Here is an 18,102-nt window from a genome sequence, read left to right as displayed (position 1 = left end):
AAGTCACTTTTTCTTCACCACGTCCCCAACGTGTTACACAATACGCGGCTACTAATTAATACTAATTGTAACTGCCTTTTTTTTTCCCCTTAATACGTCACGAACTTCCCCATTCATTTTACAGTTCTGTAGAAAAACTTAAGCTGTTGCCTTTCCTACGGACTTTTTTTTTTTTAACATCCTAAGATTCTGCGATTCTAAAAGAAACAATAATTCAAAAGCAGGCAACAGGAAAACAACTGCTGAAACTAACTCCCTTCACAGTCCTGGGGCGCGGGGGGGGGGGGGGGGGGGGGGGGGAGGGGGGAAAACCTCGAGATCTCGCGATTTCAACGTCGCGTGGGAGCCTGAGTTCCCTCCCCCTCCACAAGATGTTAATGCGCATGTTGCCTCTCGTCCGGAAACTACCGAAGTGGCTGCCGGGAGAGGGCGGAACAACAGGAAGTAAACATTGACGGACTGATCTCGTCTCTGTCGCAAGCCTTTGGGGTCGGCTGTGGCCGGACTGGGTGAGGAAATGTGGGAATTTGGGGATCGAGAAGAAGCGAAGCTAGAAAACTCTGGAAAATAGTCTGAAGGCTCCTAATTCTTAGATATATCCTTACGGAAGTGATGAACGCCAGGTCGAGGGGGAAACGGGGATTGGGGACCGAGAAAGAAGCCGCCGTCCTAGGCCTCAGACACTTTACTTGTGCCCAGCCAGACCAGGAGTGCGTCTTCAGTGGTTTTTAGAGTATGAATTATCAGATGTTGGAGGTGCACTGTCCAGCTGTTAGGGGGACAGTGTTGTTGGGGATTAGTCTGAATACCTATAAAATCTGTCAGATTTTAAAGACTTACCTTAGTTTCTCTTATATTAAGAGAAGCTGCTTTTTTTTTTTTTACTATCTTAATATGACTACTGGAATGCTTAAAATGATGTATGAGGCTGGCATTATATTTCTCTTGGACAGTGCCACATTGAAGGATTTTAAGCTTGTGCAGTAGTAGGACATGGTATGATTAAATACGTATTTTGAAAAAATAACACTGCAGTGTGGAGAACTGATTGGAGAGACTGACAGAAGACCCATAAGAAGGGAAAGTAATAACTTACACTGAAATGGTAGCATTGAGAATAGAGAGAAGTAGATAAATTTGAGTGCTATTCAGAAGGTGAAAATAACAATACTTAGTGATGAAATAGGTGTGGAGATTAGCTGGGACACATATGTAAAGGAATGAGTGGTATTTTTCATTAAGAGAGGAAACAGGGCGCCTGGGTGGCTCAGTCGGTTAAGCGTCCGACTTCAGATCAGGTCACGATCTCGCGGTCCCTGAGTTCGAGCCCCGCGTCTGGGCTCTGGGCTGATGGCTCAGAGCCTGGAGCCTGCTTCCGATTCTATGTCTCCTTCTCTGTCTGTCCCTCCCCCGTTCATGCTCTGTCTCTCTCTGTCTCAAAAGTAAATAAATGTTAAAAAAAATTTAAAAAAAAAGAGAGGAAACAGTGAATGGAGATGAGATTTCATGGAGGAGATCATGAGTTTCAATTAAGATTTGTTGAGTTTAGGTATCACTAAGACCTCTAAGTGAAGATGCTATGAAGTAAGCAATTGGAATATATGTATATGAAACTCAGATAAAAGATCTGGAGAGGAGATGTAAGTTGGAGAGCCAACAGTAATATACTGTGGCTATGAAGCCTTAGAAATAGATGACCTAGTCTACTGATGGAGTCCTGAGTAATGAAAGAGACTCTAGCACTGAGCCCTGTAGAATGCAAAATCAAATAACTAGGCAGACCTAGATGAACCTGCAAAGGAGACAGGAGCAGCAAGAGTCAAGAAAAAACAGGAGAGTATAGTGTTACTTACGCCAAGGGATAAGAATATTTCAAGAGGGAAGGAACAGAACTGAAAAATGTATAGTGGATTTAGTACATTGATCATTGATAACTTAGTGGTAATTCTTTAGAGAGGTAGGGAATGGAAGCTAAGTTAGAGTGATTGAGGAGAGAAGTAGGAGATGAGGAAATAGAGTCAGCGGATATAGATAATTCTTAAGGCATTTTGTCTTTAAGGAAAACAGGACATTGTTTACTCATGTAAGGTAATGTGTTGGTAAAGTCTGAGACACACGTAGAGAAATTCAGGAATGTTAATGAAAGAGTCTTATGAAATTTTGAGTACATGTCTATATATTTCTCTGCATTTATAAATTAGAGTTGAGGGAGGAACTACAGATGGTAAATAGAGACTTTGTGGAGGGGAACAAGACCCTTCCCTTACAGATACTATAAGAACTTATGAGATATATAAGCCAGACTGTAGTATATGTTATTAGGATGTACTTTTAATAGTTTTACTGATGAATTCATGAAGGCCTACTTTATACTAATATGTATTTCATTCTTTTCATAGAGGGGTCCAGATAACCATGTCAGCTGCAGCTGTAGATGCAGTTAATGTGGCCCCCCTGTCGGGGTCCAAAGAAATGAGTCTGGAGGAACCAAAGAAGATGACCAGAGAGGACTGGAGAAAGAAGAAGGAGTTAGAAGAGCAGCGGAAACTGGGTAATGCTCCTGCAGAAGTTGATGAAGAAGGAAAGTAAGTTCTTTCATTATTTGCATGATCTGTTCATTCAGAATTCAGATTTATGGGGCGCCTGGGTGACTCAGTCGGTGAAGCGTCTAACTCCTGGTTTCCATTCAGGTTATGGTCTCAAGGTTTGTAAGATTGAGGCCCATGTCTGGCTCTGCGCTGACCCCACGTAGAGCCTGCTTGGGATTCTCTCTCTCCCTTTCTGTTTCTGCCTTTCCCTTGTGCACATGCTCTCTCTCTCTCCCTCTCTCTCAAAGTAAATAAATAAACATTTTTTAAAAATTCAAATTTATGTCCACGTAGTTGAGTAATTTTTCATCCTTTGCTTTAACAGGAAGCTATCTTTACCATTTACCTTCTTTTTGTTTTTATTATTTTATCAAATTCATATATGTAAGGTTTAATAAAAAAATATTGAAGGACTTACAATGAACAGCAGTCATCCCTTTCAACCCCTCCCTCTCCTTGTTCCACCTCTGCAAATCTTCTAAATCTTTATGTTTTGAGTTTTTCTGGTTGATACTTCCACATCTCTAAATAATGTACCTACATCATTGTTTTAATCAACTCTAGACATTAGCTAGCTTCTTACTCTTTTATAAGACATTATTTACTAACATACATCCGTGTCTTCCATATCTATCTCCTCACTTCAGTTCTATCACTATTCTTAGTTTCTATATTGGAATTTTTTTCAATCTAAAATAAAGTATAAATTATTTTGCTTACTTTTCTTTTTTTTTTTTCTATATTATAGAGATACCAAGCATATTCTCTTCCCTCTCCCTCCCACTGCATTATCTCTGGCCTTAGAGTCTATAAAGGCTACCTTTGTAATTGTAATATCAACTATTTTCAAACTTTTTTCCTTTTTTACATGTTTGTTTATTTTTGAGAGAGAGAGGGAGACAGCATGAGTAAGCACAAGTGGGAAGAGGCGGAGAGAGAAGGAGAGAATCCCAAGCAAGCTCCACATTGTCAGCACAGATCCCTATGCAAGGCTCGATCTCATGAACCGTGAGATCATGACCTGAGCCAAAATCAAGAGTCAGACGCTTAACCAACTGAGCCACCCAAGCACCCCCCAAACTTTATTCTTTAAAAATATATATATTTTTTTTTAATTACAGAGACATCAACCCTCATATACCTCAGTATATTTCTTCAGTGCCATGGTATATTGATCCATCAAAAAGACCTACTTTAAAGCACCAGAGACCACAACCAGAGAAACAGAAGCAATACAGCTCATCTGGAGAATGGTACAAGAGGGGTGTAAAAGAGGTATGTGGGCAACTTTTCTATATATCCTTTTGGAAATGGAGATTTTATTTTAAGAACTTCATATAAGAACCTTCGATACTATGTTAAATTGAAACATTATATAATCTTTTACCTGGGATTAAAATTCACAATACATACTATTTTAGTCTGTGTTTTCTTTTATAAATTTTATGTTGCTAAAGTACTTAATTTTCTCATTTATAAAGTATGGAGACTCTAACTCGTTTTTCTCTTAATGAGTCAGTCACTTCATTAGATAATATAGTAGTGAGAGCCAAAATTATTTCTAATTTATTCAGATAATTAGAATATTTTGTTTTTCTTTGTATCCATTTATAGAATTCCATAACTACTAAGTACCGCAAGGGAGCATGTGAAAATTGTGGGGCCATGACACACAAAAAGAAAGACTGCTTTGAGGTAAGCTCACCTTTGAGAATTTTAGAAACTTGTCAGAGTCTCTTTTATTCTTCCTTGTCAGATTAATTCTATTTTTCTAAAATTACCTAAATTTTGGTACAAGTTAAAAAAAAAATTAATTTGAGTGAAATTAGATTAGCACCATCAGAATTTACTGCTGGGAGAGTAACTGATAACTGAACAGACCATAAACTCCCATGGTGTGTTTATCCTTGCTTTGTAAAGGTCATCTGAAATTTTCCTCTGGGCTACAGGAACTTAGGGAAAGATTTTATTTTATTTTATTTCCCAGAGACCTAGGCGAGTTGGAGCAAAATTTACAGGTACTAATATAGCTCCAGATGAGCATGTCCAGCCCCAGCTGATGTTTGACTATGATGGGAAGAGGGACCGGTGGAATGGCTACAATCCAGAGGAACACATGAAAATTGTAGAGGAATACGCCAAAGTTGATCTGGTGAGCAAAGTTCCCTGCTTTCCCACATTCCTTAAAGAATGTACATTTTGCTGTATCACTGGTTTAGCAACTCTATTTTTTGTCTTCAAGCAATATAAAAATGGTAGCATTTTTATAATAATAGTAGTAGGCCTAATGGAATAGTGAAGATGAAGTGGGCTAGCCCTATTGGCAGCAGTGTCTTATTTGATTCTTATATTGTTTTTTGATTCCTGAGGTTGCAGAAGATATTGGAAGCATGAGAACAGATTAATATCTAAAGCTTTTGGCTTTTTAAGGTTATAAACTCTTGCCCCCCCGTACACACACACACTGCATCTTGCCCATGGACCTATTTTTACCATTGTCTCGCATAGCATTTGAGAGAGGTGAGAGGGGAATAGGATAACTCATTTCAGAAAATCGAATTTTATTTTAATTCAACTTCGGTTTTTTTCTGTTATGATTTTACCTACTCATCCCCATTCCTTAAAATCCATAGTCACACTGCCTTTTTCTTTTTTTTTAAGTAGAGTTTACATTTAAAAATCATGGGATTTCGTATAATGTAAGTTTCATCTATTCTTGAACAATGATATGGTAATCCTGGGTCTGCCTGGTAAGAGTCAGTCATCTGGAGTCAGGTGACAGCTGCTCCTGGACTTAGCTTGTTCTCTGCAGTTTAATCACTGCTGCTGTTTGACTCAGTTTATATTAATGCCTGGTTCAAACAGGAGTTTGTAACTCCTGTTTAGAAACCATAGATCTGGAGCTACAAGAAATCCCAAAGAGACGACCTTGTTTAGTGAACTTTCTGAACGCAATAAATTTGTTGATTTTAAATATAAAAAAACTAAATGTTCATTTGAATGTTGTAAAGTTAATTTCAAATGTTTCCTTTTTTATTAGGCAAAACGAACACTGAAAGCCCAGAAACTCCAAGAAGAATTAGCCTCAGGGAAATTAGTGGAACAAGCTGTAAGTAATAAAAATGATCAATAAAAAAATTCAAACTCTTAGCAAACAAAAATGAAAATTGAAACAAGAATTCATTTTATCTCTCCAGTTAGAAAAGATTTTAGCAGGGGTGCCAGAGTGGCTCAGTCAGTTAAGCATCCAACTTCAGCTCAGGTCATGATCTCTCACGGTTCATGATTTCGAGCCCCATATTCAACTATCTGCTGTCAGCACAAAGCCCGCTTCAGATACTCTGGCTCCCTCTCCCCTGTGTGCACGTGTTCTCTCTCTCTCTCTCTCTCTCTCTCTCTCTCCCTCCCTCTCTTTCCCCCCCCCTCTCTCTCTCTCTCTCTCTCTCTCCCTCCCTCTCTCCCTCTCTCCCTCTCTCCCTCTCTCCCTCTCTCCCTCTCTCCCTCTCTCCCTCTCTCCCTCTCTCCCTCTCTTCCTCTCTCCCTCTCTCCCTCTCCTCTCCTCTCCTCTCCTCTCCTCTCCTCTCCTCTCCTCTCTCTTCTCTCCTCTCTCTTCCCTCTTCTCTCTTCCCTCTTCTCTCTCTCTGTCTCTCGCAAAAACAAACATTAAAAAAAACAAGATTTTAGGGACAGAGAAGTGCTATTGAGAGGAAAGAGCAAAACTGGCACTCATACCATTCATGAGAATATACCTTGGCACAATCATTTTGTAAAGAATGTTGCCATAAAATATTTATATACGTTTTCTGGAATTAAATTAGTAGATCTTTCAATCCTAAAAAAATTTTCTAGTAATCAGGAAAAAATCATATATGCAAAGATGTTCATTGTAGCACTTTTTAAGATAGCAAGAAAATGAAATAGCTTAAATAGGAACGGGGAATTGGTGAAGTAAACTGTCCTGCATCTGCATGATAGAATGGGGCATGGCTCTTTTTTTAAAATTTTTTTTAATGTTTATTTTTGAGAGAGACAAAGCGTGAGCAGGCAAGGGGCAGAGAGAGAGAGAGACACAGAATCTGAAACAGACTCCAGGCTCTGAGCTGTCGGCACAGAGCCCGATGTGAGGCTTGAACTCATGAACCACAGGATCATGACCTGAGTCGAAGTCAGATGCTCAACCGACTGAGCCACCCAGGCGCCCCTGGGGCATAGCTCTTAAAATCTTTATAACAACAGTGGGTAACACTTACATTTATTTATTTATTTATTTATTTTTTTTTTTAACCTTTATTCATTTTTGAGACAGAGAGAGACAGAGCATGAACAGGGGAGGAGCAGAGAGAGAGGGAGACACAGAATCTGAAACAGGCTCCAGGCTCTGAGCTGTCAGCACAGAGCCCGATGCGGGGCTCGAACTCACGGACCGTGAGATCATGACCTGAGCCGAAGTCGGACGCTTAACCGACCAAGCCACCCAGGCGCCCCAACACTTACATTTAAATAACACATGAAAAAATATTGTAACATCACATAGGAAAAAAGATAAGAATACTAATTCTCATCCAGTGTAGAATTAGTAAATTTTTCTTTGTATTTTTACTATCGCTTTCTACATTTTCCATAATGACTATAATAATTTTATAGGTGAATAAAACAAAATTTTTGACCAGAAAAATTTTATAGTAAAAAGATGTATTGCAGCCAATTTTTTATTCATGACAACTTAATAGTTAATGTATATTATGCTTATTAAAAGTTTTTTTTTTTTAACAAATTTATGGCACACATAAAAAACATTTGGAGTTTAAATTTCTAAAAGGAATTCTTGCCAAGTATGAATTAGAAACAGACCTAAGTAAGCACCAAGCGAACAGTCCCTAAGCCACTTAGCAAACAGTCCCTGAGGCTCACAGCACAGGTTAACAGATAGATGCTAAAATCCAGCTCTGTCCTTGTCTAGCTAGGTGATCATAGAAAAATTAATTTGCTTCTCTGAGCCTCAGTTTGTCATCTCTCAAACAGAGATAACATGTACCCTTCAGGAGGTTTAGCATTCATATCACATAGTAAGTAAACATTTGGTAATTCATAACTGTTGTTACCACCAATTCTGGAAAAAGGAAAATGGCCTGTTTCTTTTGTTCTAATAAATTCTCTGTTGTTTATCGTAAACATAGTATAATTTAGTTCCCCAGTAAGCATACTTAAATGTATACAGGGGACTGATGATTTTTGACCACTTCAGTACTTGGATATTAACTATATACATAGGAGAAAAGTCTACTGTAGAGACTGAACTTTCTGTACAGCATTATAAATTTTTTTGTTGTTGAACTCGCAACTTGTGGGAACTCCAAAAAACAATTATTTTTTTTAAAAAACAGAGGTGCCTGGATGTCTTAGTTGGTTAAGCATCCAACTCTTGACTTTGGCTCAGGTCATGATCTCACAGATCATGAGACCAAGTCCTGTGTCAGGCTCTGTGCTAATAACACAGAGCCTACTTGGTATTCTTTCTTTCTCTCTCTCTCTCTCTCTCTCTCTCTCTCTCTCTCTGCCCCATCCCTGCTCACGTACACTCTCTTCTCTCTCTCTCTCAAAATAAATAAATAAACTTAAAAAATAAAACAAAAAACAGGCACCTAGGCAGCTCAGTTGGTTAAGTGTCTGACTCTTGATTTCAGCTGAGGTCATAATCCGAGGGTCATGGGATCAAGCCTGACACCAGGCTCCACACTCCACACTGAGTGTGGAGCCTGCTTAAGATTCTCTCTGTCTCTCTGCCCCTCTCCTCCTCTCTTATTCTCTAAACCAAAAATAAAAATAACTGAAGAACATTTAAAAGAACACATAATTCTGGGACGCCTGGCTGCCTCAGTCAGTAAGGCTTGTGACTCTTTATCTCAGGCTTGTGAGTTCGAACCCCATGTTGGGTGTAGAAATTACTTAAAAAATGAAATCTTTATTTAAAAAAATGATTCTGAAAGTAACACATATGCAGTGAAAGAAATTTTAGAAAAATTATAAGGAAGAAAGTCAGTATCTCCTATTTTAACTATTAACATTTTGAGGTTGGCCTTTCTAGGTCCCACTCCACCTACCCCCATATATCTATATATGTGTGTAATGATAATACAACTTGTTTTTTATGTGGATTTCATCTTTGCATACTTAATTATCACCTCTTTCAGTTAAACGATAGAGGCAATGAGATCATGTTTTCTGTGTAATTAAATAAATATAGACCTATTTATTTTTATATAAATTCACATGGTATTATATAAAACTCAGAGTAATTTAAGAAGATATGCAGTAAAAAGTCTCCCATCCTCGCCTCCATTCATCCTATCTCAAAACCTCACCACCCCCCCATAATCTGTTTTTCTTGTGGATACTTTCAGAGTTTCTTACATAAATACAAACAAAAACAAATATATAATGTTATTCCCATCTCTTTCTCCCTTTTTAACAGCAAAAAAAATAACAGCAAAAAAGAAAGGGGGGTAGCAAATTATATGTTTTTTTCCTGCAGATTGAATAGAATCACTTTCACGGTTTTTTGGGGGAGGGGGGAGAGTTCAAGCATGAGCAGGGGAAGGGCAGAGGAAAAGAGAGAGAGAGAGAATCCTAAGTAGGCTCCATGCCCAGTGTGGAGCCAGGAACGGGCTCAGTCTCATGACCGTGAGATTATGACCTCAGCTGAAACCAAGAGTTGGACACCTAACTGACTGAGTCACCCAGGTGCCCCAGATAGAATCACCTTAATGGATGTTCAGTGTTCATCAAGTACAGTAATGTATATAACCAATTATCTATTATTAAGTTGATTTTTTTCCCAAATTTTTGATACTATATACGACACTATAAATCACATTCTTGTACATATCTCTTTATATAATTGATACATTATTCCCTTAGAGTAAATTCCTTAATGTGTAGTTGTTGACACAGTGAGTATTTTATTTAATATTTTGGTGTCATATCACTTAGATACTATTTAGGAGAGCTGCTCAAATTTATGCTCTCACCAATATATTGTATATGTATCTATATCTATCATTCTATTTATATAGGGAGAATGGATAGATAGATAGATAGATAGATAGATAGATAGATAGATAGATTGATTCACACACACATATATTTTCATATTCCTCCACTATACTATAAGGTACTCTTTTTAGCCTTTGAAGGTTTTTAAAGGGACATGATAAAATACTGATTACTTTGGTATAGGCATTTTGTAGAATTAGAGAAAATCCTGACCAGTTGCTAATGAAGAAAGAGTATCTTTGTGCCAAGGATCTCGCCCTTCTTAAATTACAGTATGGTGTCATCTGAGTAGATTCCTTCATTGCCTAAATTTTACATAAGCTGTTCTGGTTCTAAAGATACTTATTACATGATCCTGTAACATTTTCTTTTTGGACTTGATAGAAAACTAGTAAGGTTTAGCAAAAATGGTGTCTAAAGGTTAACATATAAGAAATGAATATATATTGATTACATTGGTCATCTTGATGTTCCTCCTACCCTTGTGTGATTATAATCCTATATCATTGAAAATTCTCTAGAAATTTACTGGCTTTGTAGACAGTCTGATAAAATTATTCATAAGTACATACTTGTATTCAGAACTTATGTGTTCATTACAATGAGAAATAGGAGGATTTGTTCAGTTAGATTTAAGTTATATTATTTTACCTAAGTATTTAACATGTGAATCAATAAGGGCTTCTGGGTGGCTCAGTCGGTTAAGCATCCAACTTCAGCTCCGGTCATGATCTCACACTTCATGAGTGTGAGCCCTGCATCAGGCTCTGTGCTCACAGCTTGGAGCCTGGAGCCTGCTTTGGATTCTCTGTCTCCCTCGCTGCCCCTCCCCTGCTTGTGCTTGCTCTAACTCTCTCTCTCTCAAAACTAAACATTAAAAAAATGATAATAAAAAAATAAAGTGTGAATCAGTAGATTCAGTGGAATAAAATAACAAATTCTTTTTCTTCTTGCATAATGCAGAATTCTCCAAAACACCAGTGGGGAGAAGAGGAACCAAATTCTCAAACGGTAATAAATATTTGCCTTGTCTGGCAAATTTTTCAATTTCTGATGGCTAATGGCTAATAACAATAACTAATAATAATAGCTTTAAGGAATATAACTGAATAAGAGTTGGATTAAAGGAAAGTAAGAACTAGATGCTGCTCTTTTTTTCTTATAATTTGTTTTTCCCTCTTTCCACTTCCTTCAGGAAAAAGATCATAATAGTGAAGATGAGGATGAAGATAAATACGCAGATGACATTGACATGCCTGGACAGAACTTTGACTCTAAGAGGCGAATTACTGTCCGGAATCTCAGGATTCGAGAAGATATTGCAAAAGTAAGCCTTGCCAACTTAACACACACACTCAAAAAATATTTGTCTTCCCACCCCAAATTTTGTCTACTCATCTGGTATCTGGACAGTATATAGGTAGTATAGTCATTCCAAGATTAGGTATCATTCTGTATTTTATCTTCTGTACCCGGAAATGTATACACACAATTGATCGTGATTGACTCATCTGCCTAGTGTGCTGAAATCTTTTTTGACAGAAGTAAACATTAATGCAGTCTTAAACCATTTTCCCTTCTAGTATTTGCGGAATTTAGATCCAAATTCTGCTTACTATGATCCCAAAACTAGAGCGATGAGAGAGAATCCCTATGCCAATGCAGGAAAGAATCCAGATGAGTAAGTATCAAGTTAAATGTATAGATTTTGGGGCGCCTGGGTGGCTCAGTCAGTTAAGCATCCAACTTCAGCTCAGGTCATGACCTCACGGTCTGTGGGTTTGAGCCCGGCATCAGGCTCTGTGCTGACAGCTCAGCTCAGAGCCTGGAGTCTGCTTCATATTCTGTGTCTCCCTCTCTCTGTTCCTCCCATGCTTGCACTCTGTCTGTCTCTCTCTCTCACTCTCTCTCTCACTCTCTCTCTCTCTCTCTCTCTCTCTCTCAAAAATAAGTAAACATTAAAAAATAGATTTCAAGGTAGGGCAGGGGTGGGGGGAGAGTTTTTAATCATAAAACTGAATTTGAGTTAAAATAAACATCATCTATGGTTGGGTCAGAAAAGAATGAACTTTCCTTAAAGAAAGCAATTTCTGAAACAACTTGTTTTTTAAATTTGCATTTACAGAGTGAGCTATGCAGGGGATAACTTCGTTAGATACACAGGAGATACCATTTCAATGGCTCAGACACAGTGTAAGTGTTTGCTCTAAGTCAAGGTATTTTTATAAGCTCAAAAGAAATTTGGGGGCATTTTTAAAAGTTTGTTTTTAACAAGCATGCAATAAACGTAGCTGACAAGTCATTAAAATGTCTTTGATTATTGTAGTGTTTGCTTGGGAAGCCTATGACAAGGGATCTGAAGTGCATCTGCAGGCCGATCCTACAAAACTAGAGCTGTTGTACAAGTCCTTCAAAGTCAAAAAAGAAGACTTCAAGGAACAGCAGAAAGAAAGCATCCTGGAAAAGGTAATTTTGACCAAAATGCTTAAAAAAAGAATGTTCGTTAAAGAGAAATGACCAGTTAATGATCATTCAATTTACATTTGGAATACAATGCACACAAAGTCCCTTTTAGTTTGTTAGGAACAGTCCTACCCTCACATTGACTTGAAATCAAGTGTATACATTATCAGTTTAGCTGTATCAGGAAGCTTTTGCGGGAAAACAACAACAACAATAAAAACATAGCAGTTTAAAAGAAACATTGGTTATTTCTGACGATTTTGTATGTCAGCTGGGTCTCCTGGTCTGGGCCTGCCCATCTGAAGCTGGATGATCTAGAATGGCCTCATTCTGGTCTCTAGCAGTTAGCAGGCTGATTGTCCTAAGAGACCTCATCTGGAACAGCTCATGTCTGCCCAGGGTGGGCTCTCCTCCTTTGGTAGGCTAGTCCAGCCTCATATGGCATTCTTGGGGTACCAGAGACTAGCAACAAAAATATGCCCCACTGCACAAGTGCTTTCCAGGCCTTTGTTTGCATCACATTTGCCCAGTTTCCCACAGGCCTGAACAAGTAACATGGCCAGGCCCAGATTCAAAGATGGAGAAACAGACTGTCTATCTCTTGAGGGGAAGAGTAGCAAAGTCATGTGGCAAATGGGCACGCATACAAGGTTAAGAGGAATTGATGGCCACTTGGTAATCTGCCACGCTCAACACATAAATAACAACTGAGACATCTTTTATTTGCCTATAAAAATCATGTGGCTTTTTCTTTTTCACTGTACTTTGTATAACAGAGCCCATAAAAAATATTGCTTTCATGTTTCTGATTAGAAACAAACTCATCAATAGAGATTTGAATGCAAACCTTTGCTGTAAAATGTATTTAATAATGTTCAATGTTCTTTTAGTATGGTGGCCAAGAACACTTGGATGCCCCTCCAGCTGAATTGCTTTTAGCTCAGACTGAAGACTATGTGGAGTACTCAAGACATGGGACAGTCATCAAAGGACAGGAGAGGGCTGTCGCCTGCTCTAAGTATGAGGAGGATGTGAAGATCCACAATCACACAGTATGTGTTAAACTAGAACCATCTGGTGTCCTTGTTAGCATTTTTCTCTGAGTTATATTTTCTTTTTACAGCTTCATAGCGAATCATTGTTGGGCTTGTTTTCCTTTTTTTTTTTTTTTTTTTTTTTTTTTTTTTACATTTTAATTTTATTTTTTGAAATTTTTCTAAAAATACAAAAACTTTAGAATACTATTATGTTCACCCACATACCCACCACCTAGATTCAGAAATATTTTGCATGTTGCCATATATGTTTTGTCTGGACAGAGGGAGGGGTATATGCATGCTGGTATATACATATACCCACATATATATATTTGTATCTTTTTTTTTTACTAAAATACTTGAAAATTACAGATATTATGATATTTCACTGATAGACACTATATCATGTATTTCCTAAAATTAATGATATTCCCCTACATTATCACACTTTAGAAAATTATCATGGACTCCTTAATATCCTCTAATCTGTAATTCTTAATCACATTACCAAAATATACACAAAAATGCCTTTAAATAGGTGGTTTGTTTTTGCTTTTGTTTTTGTCTTCAGTCAGAATCCAGTCAAAGTTTATTTTGGTTGTTATGTCTCTTTTTCTCTATCTCCCTCTATCGAAACTCCCCTTTTTCAGGACAGTGACTCCTAAACAGATCAGGACAGTTATTTTGTAAACTCACATTCTATTTTGACTGGTTCAATTACTTGTATGATGTCATACGAGTTATTCCTCTATCCTCTGTATTTCCTATAAACAAATTCAGATCTAAAGACTTGACTAAAGTTAAATATTTTAACAAGAACATAAGTGATACAGTGTAATTCATACTGCATCACATTATAAAACACGTGTACCCAAACTACAATTGTCTAAGTTGGATCAAAAACAGAACTACCTATAGGAGCCAGGCTACTAAATCATATGAGTGAAGTGACTCAGGCAAATTATACAAACTAGAGAACACAAACACTGTCTGAAAGGGGCATCCACTGGTCAGCAACAGCCAGTTCTTGCCCAGTAGGAATGTGGGCCCAGAATTTCCCAGTCCTTCTTAATTTTTAAAGAGAAGTCAAATATCCTAATTTTTTTTTAAAGTTTTAGGAATAAAATGTAAGACCATTATAATTTAATGCCTGCTTGTCACACTTGAGAGCAGGCCACCTTGTCCCTATTAGCTAGCCCTGGAATCCCCATAAGTTTCCTCCCAAGTTAACCTTTTAAAGTACTGTATTATTTTATGCTCATATCAACAGTGTATGAGAGTCCCTAGTTTCAGGTTCCTTTTTAAGTAACAACTCTCTCTCTGCAGCATATCTGGGGATCTTACTGGAAAGAAGGCCGATGGGGATACAAATGCTGTCACTCCTTTTTCAAGTATTCCTATTGCACTGGAGAAGCTGGGAAGGAGATTGCTGTAAGTAATTGTGCTCTAGTTCTTGCAAGTGTAAAACAACAAAAGTTCTTAAGTCAGAATCTGTATGAAACATATTTCTCATGTTTCAAATTTTAACTTTTTCTTCAATGATCAGTAACTATGATTACTCAAGTCAAATGACTATATTTTCCCACAGAATTCAGAGGAATGTATTATAAATGATATAACTGGAGAAGAATCTGCAAAAAAACCTCAAACGCTCATGGAGGTAAGTCTATAATTTGTCCTGAATTCTTTTTTAATGTTTATTTATTTTTGAGAGAATGTGCGCATGCATGGGGAGAGGGAGAGGGAGAGAGGGGAACAGAGGATCTGAAATGGGCTTTGTGCTATCAGCAGAGATCCCAATGCAGGGCTCAAACTCACGAACCGTGAGATCATGATCTGAGCTGAAGTCAGACACTTAACTGACTGAGCCACCCAGCACCCCATGTGTCCAAAAATTTTAAGTGCTGGAGGGCAGACTTCAAAATTTGCACCAGAACTTTGTTTTTGCATTAATAACCCTATATTTCAATCCTCCCTATCAGATGCATCAGGAAAAACTAAAAGAAGATAAAAAGAAGAAAAAGAAGAAGAAGAAGAAGCATCGAAAGAGCAGTTCAGATAGTGATGATGAAGAAAAGAAACATGAAAAATTGAAAAAGGTACTTTATGAAGTCAGAGCAATGACAGTATTCTTTATTTGTAGGGACCTTAATAAATTATCTAGTCCTGTCTCCAAGCTCATTTTAAAAATCCCAAGTCTGGGTGATTTGCTCAGGTCACCTTGTATCAGGCCTAGAATGCAAATGGAGATTTTTTTTGTCTTAGTATTGCCTGCTTCTCAGAATGTTTGATAAAAATCACTAATGTACAGAAGAAATGTTCTTTGTAAAGCTGTTCTTTAGAGTTATTGACATATGTCCAGAAAGAATTGCCTTCTAGCTCTAAAATTTGTGTCAGCAAGTCCTTGGGAAAAGTCAGAGTTGTAGTTTCCACCAGAAGTATCAGTTTTGGACTTATGTTAGTAAAGTGAATCTCATTGAATCTTTGTTATTAAGTAAACATTTTTTAACATTGAAAATGTGGTAGACTATTTCCTGCTGTATGAAAATATTGTATCAGCCAAACAGTGATTCGTTGTAGCTTGAAGGTAGTCTGGCTGACTCTCAAGCTCTTTCAGATAATCTAGGTTTTTCATATAGCAGTTTACATTCAGTGGGGTCTTTTGGTACTCTGCTACTATTGGTGGTACTCATGTTTTTTCTTTCACTGTAGGCCCTGAATGCAGAGGAAGCCCGCCTTCTTCACGTCAAGGAGATTATGCAGATTGATGAGAGGAAGCGGCCTTACAATAGCATATATGAAACTCGGGAACCCACTGAAGAGGAAATGGAGGCCTATAGAATGAAACGTCAGAGGCCGGATGACCCCATGGCCTCCTTCCTTGGACAGTAGTAGCTAGTTATAGACAGTCACCCAAGATAGACACATAGATACATTCTTTTCAGCTTCTTGCTGATAATTGTAGGTGGAAAACCCCTTGACTACTCTTTTTGCTGCCTGACTTTAATAAAGCTTCCAGAAGTCTTTTAGTAAATTCATTTCTTTGTACACCGAAGAAACAAGAAAAACAAAGAGCAATTCATTAAGTGTATGTTAAGATTTTTTTTCCAATTTTATATTAGGTGATGTGGAAAGAGGCCTTGGCTCTTTACCTAGCAAGAATGTCTTCTACTCAACATTATTAAGGCTTAAACTTTATCTCCACAATTCATATGGCCCTTTATCTAGTTAACACGCATTTTGAAGGCAGATTAGTTACTCTTTCTCAAAATCAGGGTTTCATTTTTTCAAATTATTAGTAACTATAATTATAGTTACTTGAGAATCCTTTGTTTTTGCCTTCTAAGGTTTCCCTGGTCTGAAACTAAAAAAATTATTCTATCTTGGGTTTTGGGTTACTGAAAGGAAACCTGTAGAACATATGAGTAACTTTATCTCCCATGTCAATCTGTATAGTAATAATTCTGTTTTCTACTTGGTTATAAAATTTTTATTTTTAAAATATTTCCTTGTACCTTACCTCCAGAATAACAGAAAAATAATATTTTGTCATCTTTGAGCCAGTGTTGTGATGGTCTTTTATCATTCTGGACTTGAGCCTTTAAACACAGAAATCCTTTCCTCTATCATAGAAAATACAGTTTGTGATACTATTTGTTGCTTTAATTGTGATTGCCTTTAATAATCACGAATATTAAATTTTAAAAGATTGTAGAATATCCATTATACCTAATATCTATAGTAAGCAGGTGTCTGTAAAATTTGCAAAAAGCAAAACCTGAAGTTGAAGGTTTCTTCGAAGAATTATAAGGATAGCTTGTAGGGCTATTAATAACTGAGACCGCCATGATCCTCAGGGCTCTTCTAAGACCATCATGAAAATAATACAGAGTGGGCTCAATGAAAACAGCCTGTTTCAAACCCCTGATAGAAGTACATTGGCTTTTTAACAGCTCACCAAAACTGATTAGGATACAGCTTTAAGTTACCATCTCAGAAATAGTAACAATCGAATTGTCATGTACTATGAATATAGTGTGTAGATTCAGACTACTGTGCAATTAAAAAAGCAATGCAAATGGAGGTAATTCTTAACCTATTTCAAGAAAGTCAATGACTTATGTGTTCATATTCCTACCTTACCATGGGGTGGTTCCATAAAGTGACAATGTCTATTTTGTATTTTATTTATCTTTTGGTAATAAAGATACATAATTACAATACTTAACTGAGTGGTATGTAGCATTATTTCAAATATTTACCAGAAAAGCAGTTTATGGGACTGTCAGGGGGCTTAGCTTCTTTAATTTTGAATTAAAAAATTTCAGGATCTTTTTAAGTCAAAAAATGTATCACCTGACTTTTCTGGGTCTCTGTTCCCTCTTCCATGAAACCTAATTTACTGATTTTAGGAAGAATTCTATAATACCTGAACTCAGGTCTTATTTCTTGATTTTGGAAAAAAGATAACACCTGGAACATGATTCGTTATGTGAACTTTGATTTTATTTCCCGAATAGCTGCCTGTTGAGTGCTGGAACTATGTACTGTAATTTTTGTATATTATCTCTGCAAAAGAACTTCATGGACTAATGGATAATCTCTCTATTTTATAATAAGCACAAGGGCTTAATAAGTCCAGGTAGCTTGCTCAGGTCCTGATAAGTAAAAGTGTTAGGGCCAGGACATAAAGCCAAGTATCTATTGACTCTAAAGCCTACTCCTTTCTCTAGTACTTAAAGCCCTGCTTTCTGGACCAGAAAGACTGGTCTTTTGCAATTTCTTCTGTTGACAGAAACCTCAAGCAGGCTTCAGTCTACCAGATTCACCCTGAACACCTGAAAATGATGCATCTATCCCACATTCTCTGATACTATCCCTTTCCCCAGTCTTAATGGGATGCTTCTAACAAGACTGACTATAGAAAGATTATTAAATTGTTCTTTAAGTTTGTCACAATT

The 18,102-nt window shown here is 37.3% G+C and overlaps 1 protein-coding gene across 1 annotated transcript; it reads left to right on the top strand.

Annotated features, from left to right (window-relative positions):
- Positions 1–388: 388 nt before the first annotated feature.
- SLU7 (SLU7 homolog, splicing factor) lies at positions 389–17,362 on the top strand. Its single transcript, XM_019433769.2, has 16 exons — positions 389–509; positions 2,400–2,585; positions 3,710–3,863; positions 4,203–4,283; positions 4,576–4,740; positions 5,629–5,697; positions 10,605–10,652; positions 10,837–10,968; positions 11,225–11,322; positions 11,767–11,834; positions 11,968–12,107; positions 12,995–13,156; positions 14,468–14,572; positions 14,730–14,801; positions 15,124–15,240; positions 15,854–17,362. The coding sequence occupies exons 2-16, from the start codon at positions 2,416–2,418 to the stop codon at positions 16,031–16,033; spliced, it is 1,761 nt and encodes a 586-aa protein (XP_019289314.1). The 5' UTR covers positions 389–509; positions 2,400–2,415; the 3' UTR covers positions 16,034–17,362.
- The last annotated feature ends 740 nt before the right edge of the window (positions 17,363–18,102 follow it).

This window comes from Panthera pardus, unplaced genomic scaffold (assembly GCF_024362965.1).
Source record: "Panthera pardus isolate Hobbes unplaced genomic scaffold, ASM2436296v1 HiC_scaffold_2, whole genome shotgun sequence".
NCBI lineage: Eukaryota > Metazoa > Chordata > Mammalia > Carnivora > Felidae > Panthera > Panthera pardus.
This window is presented reverse-complemented; position numbering and strand designations above follow the sequence as displayed.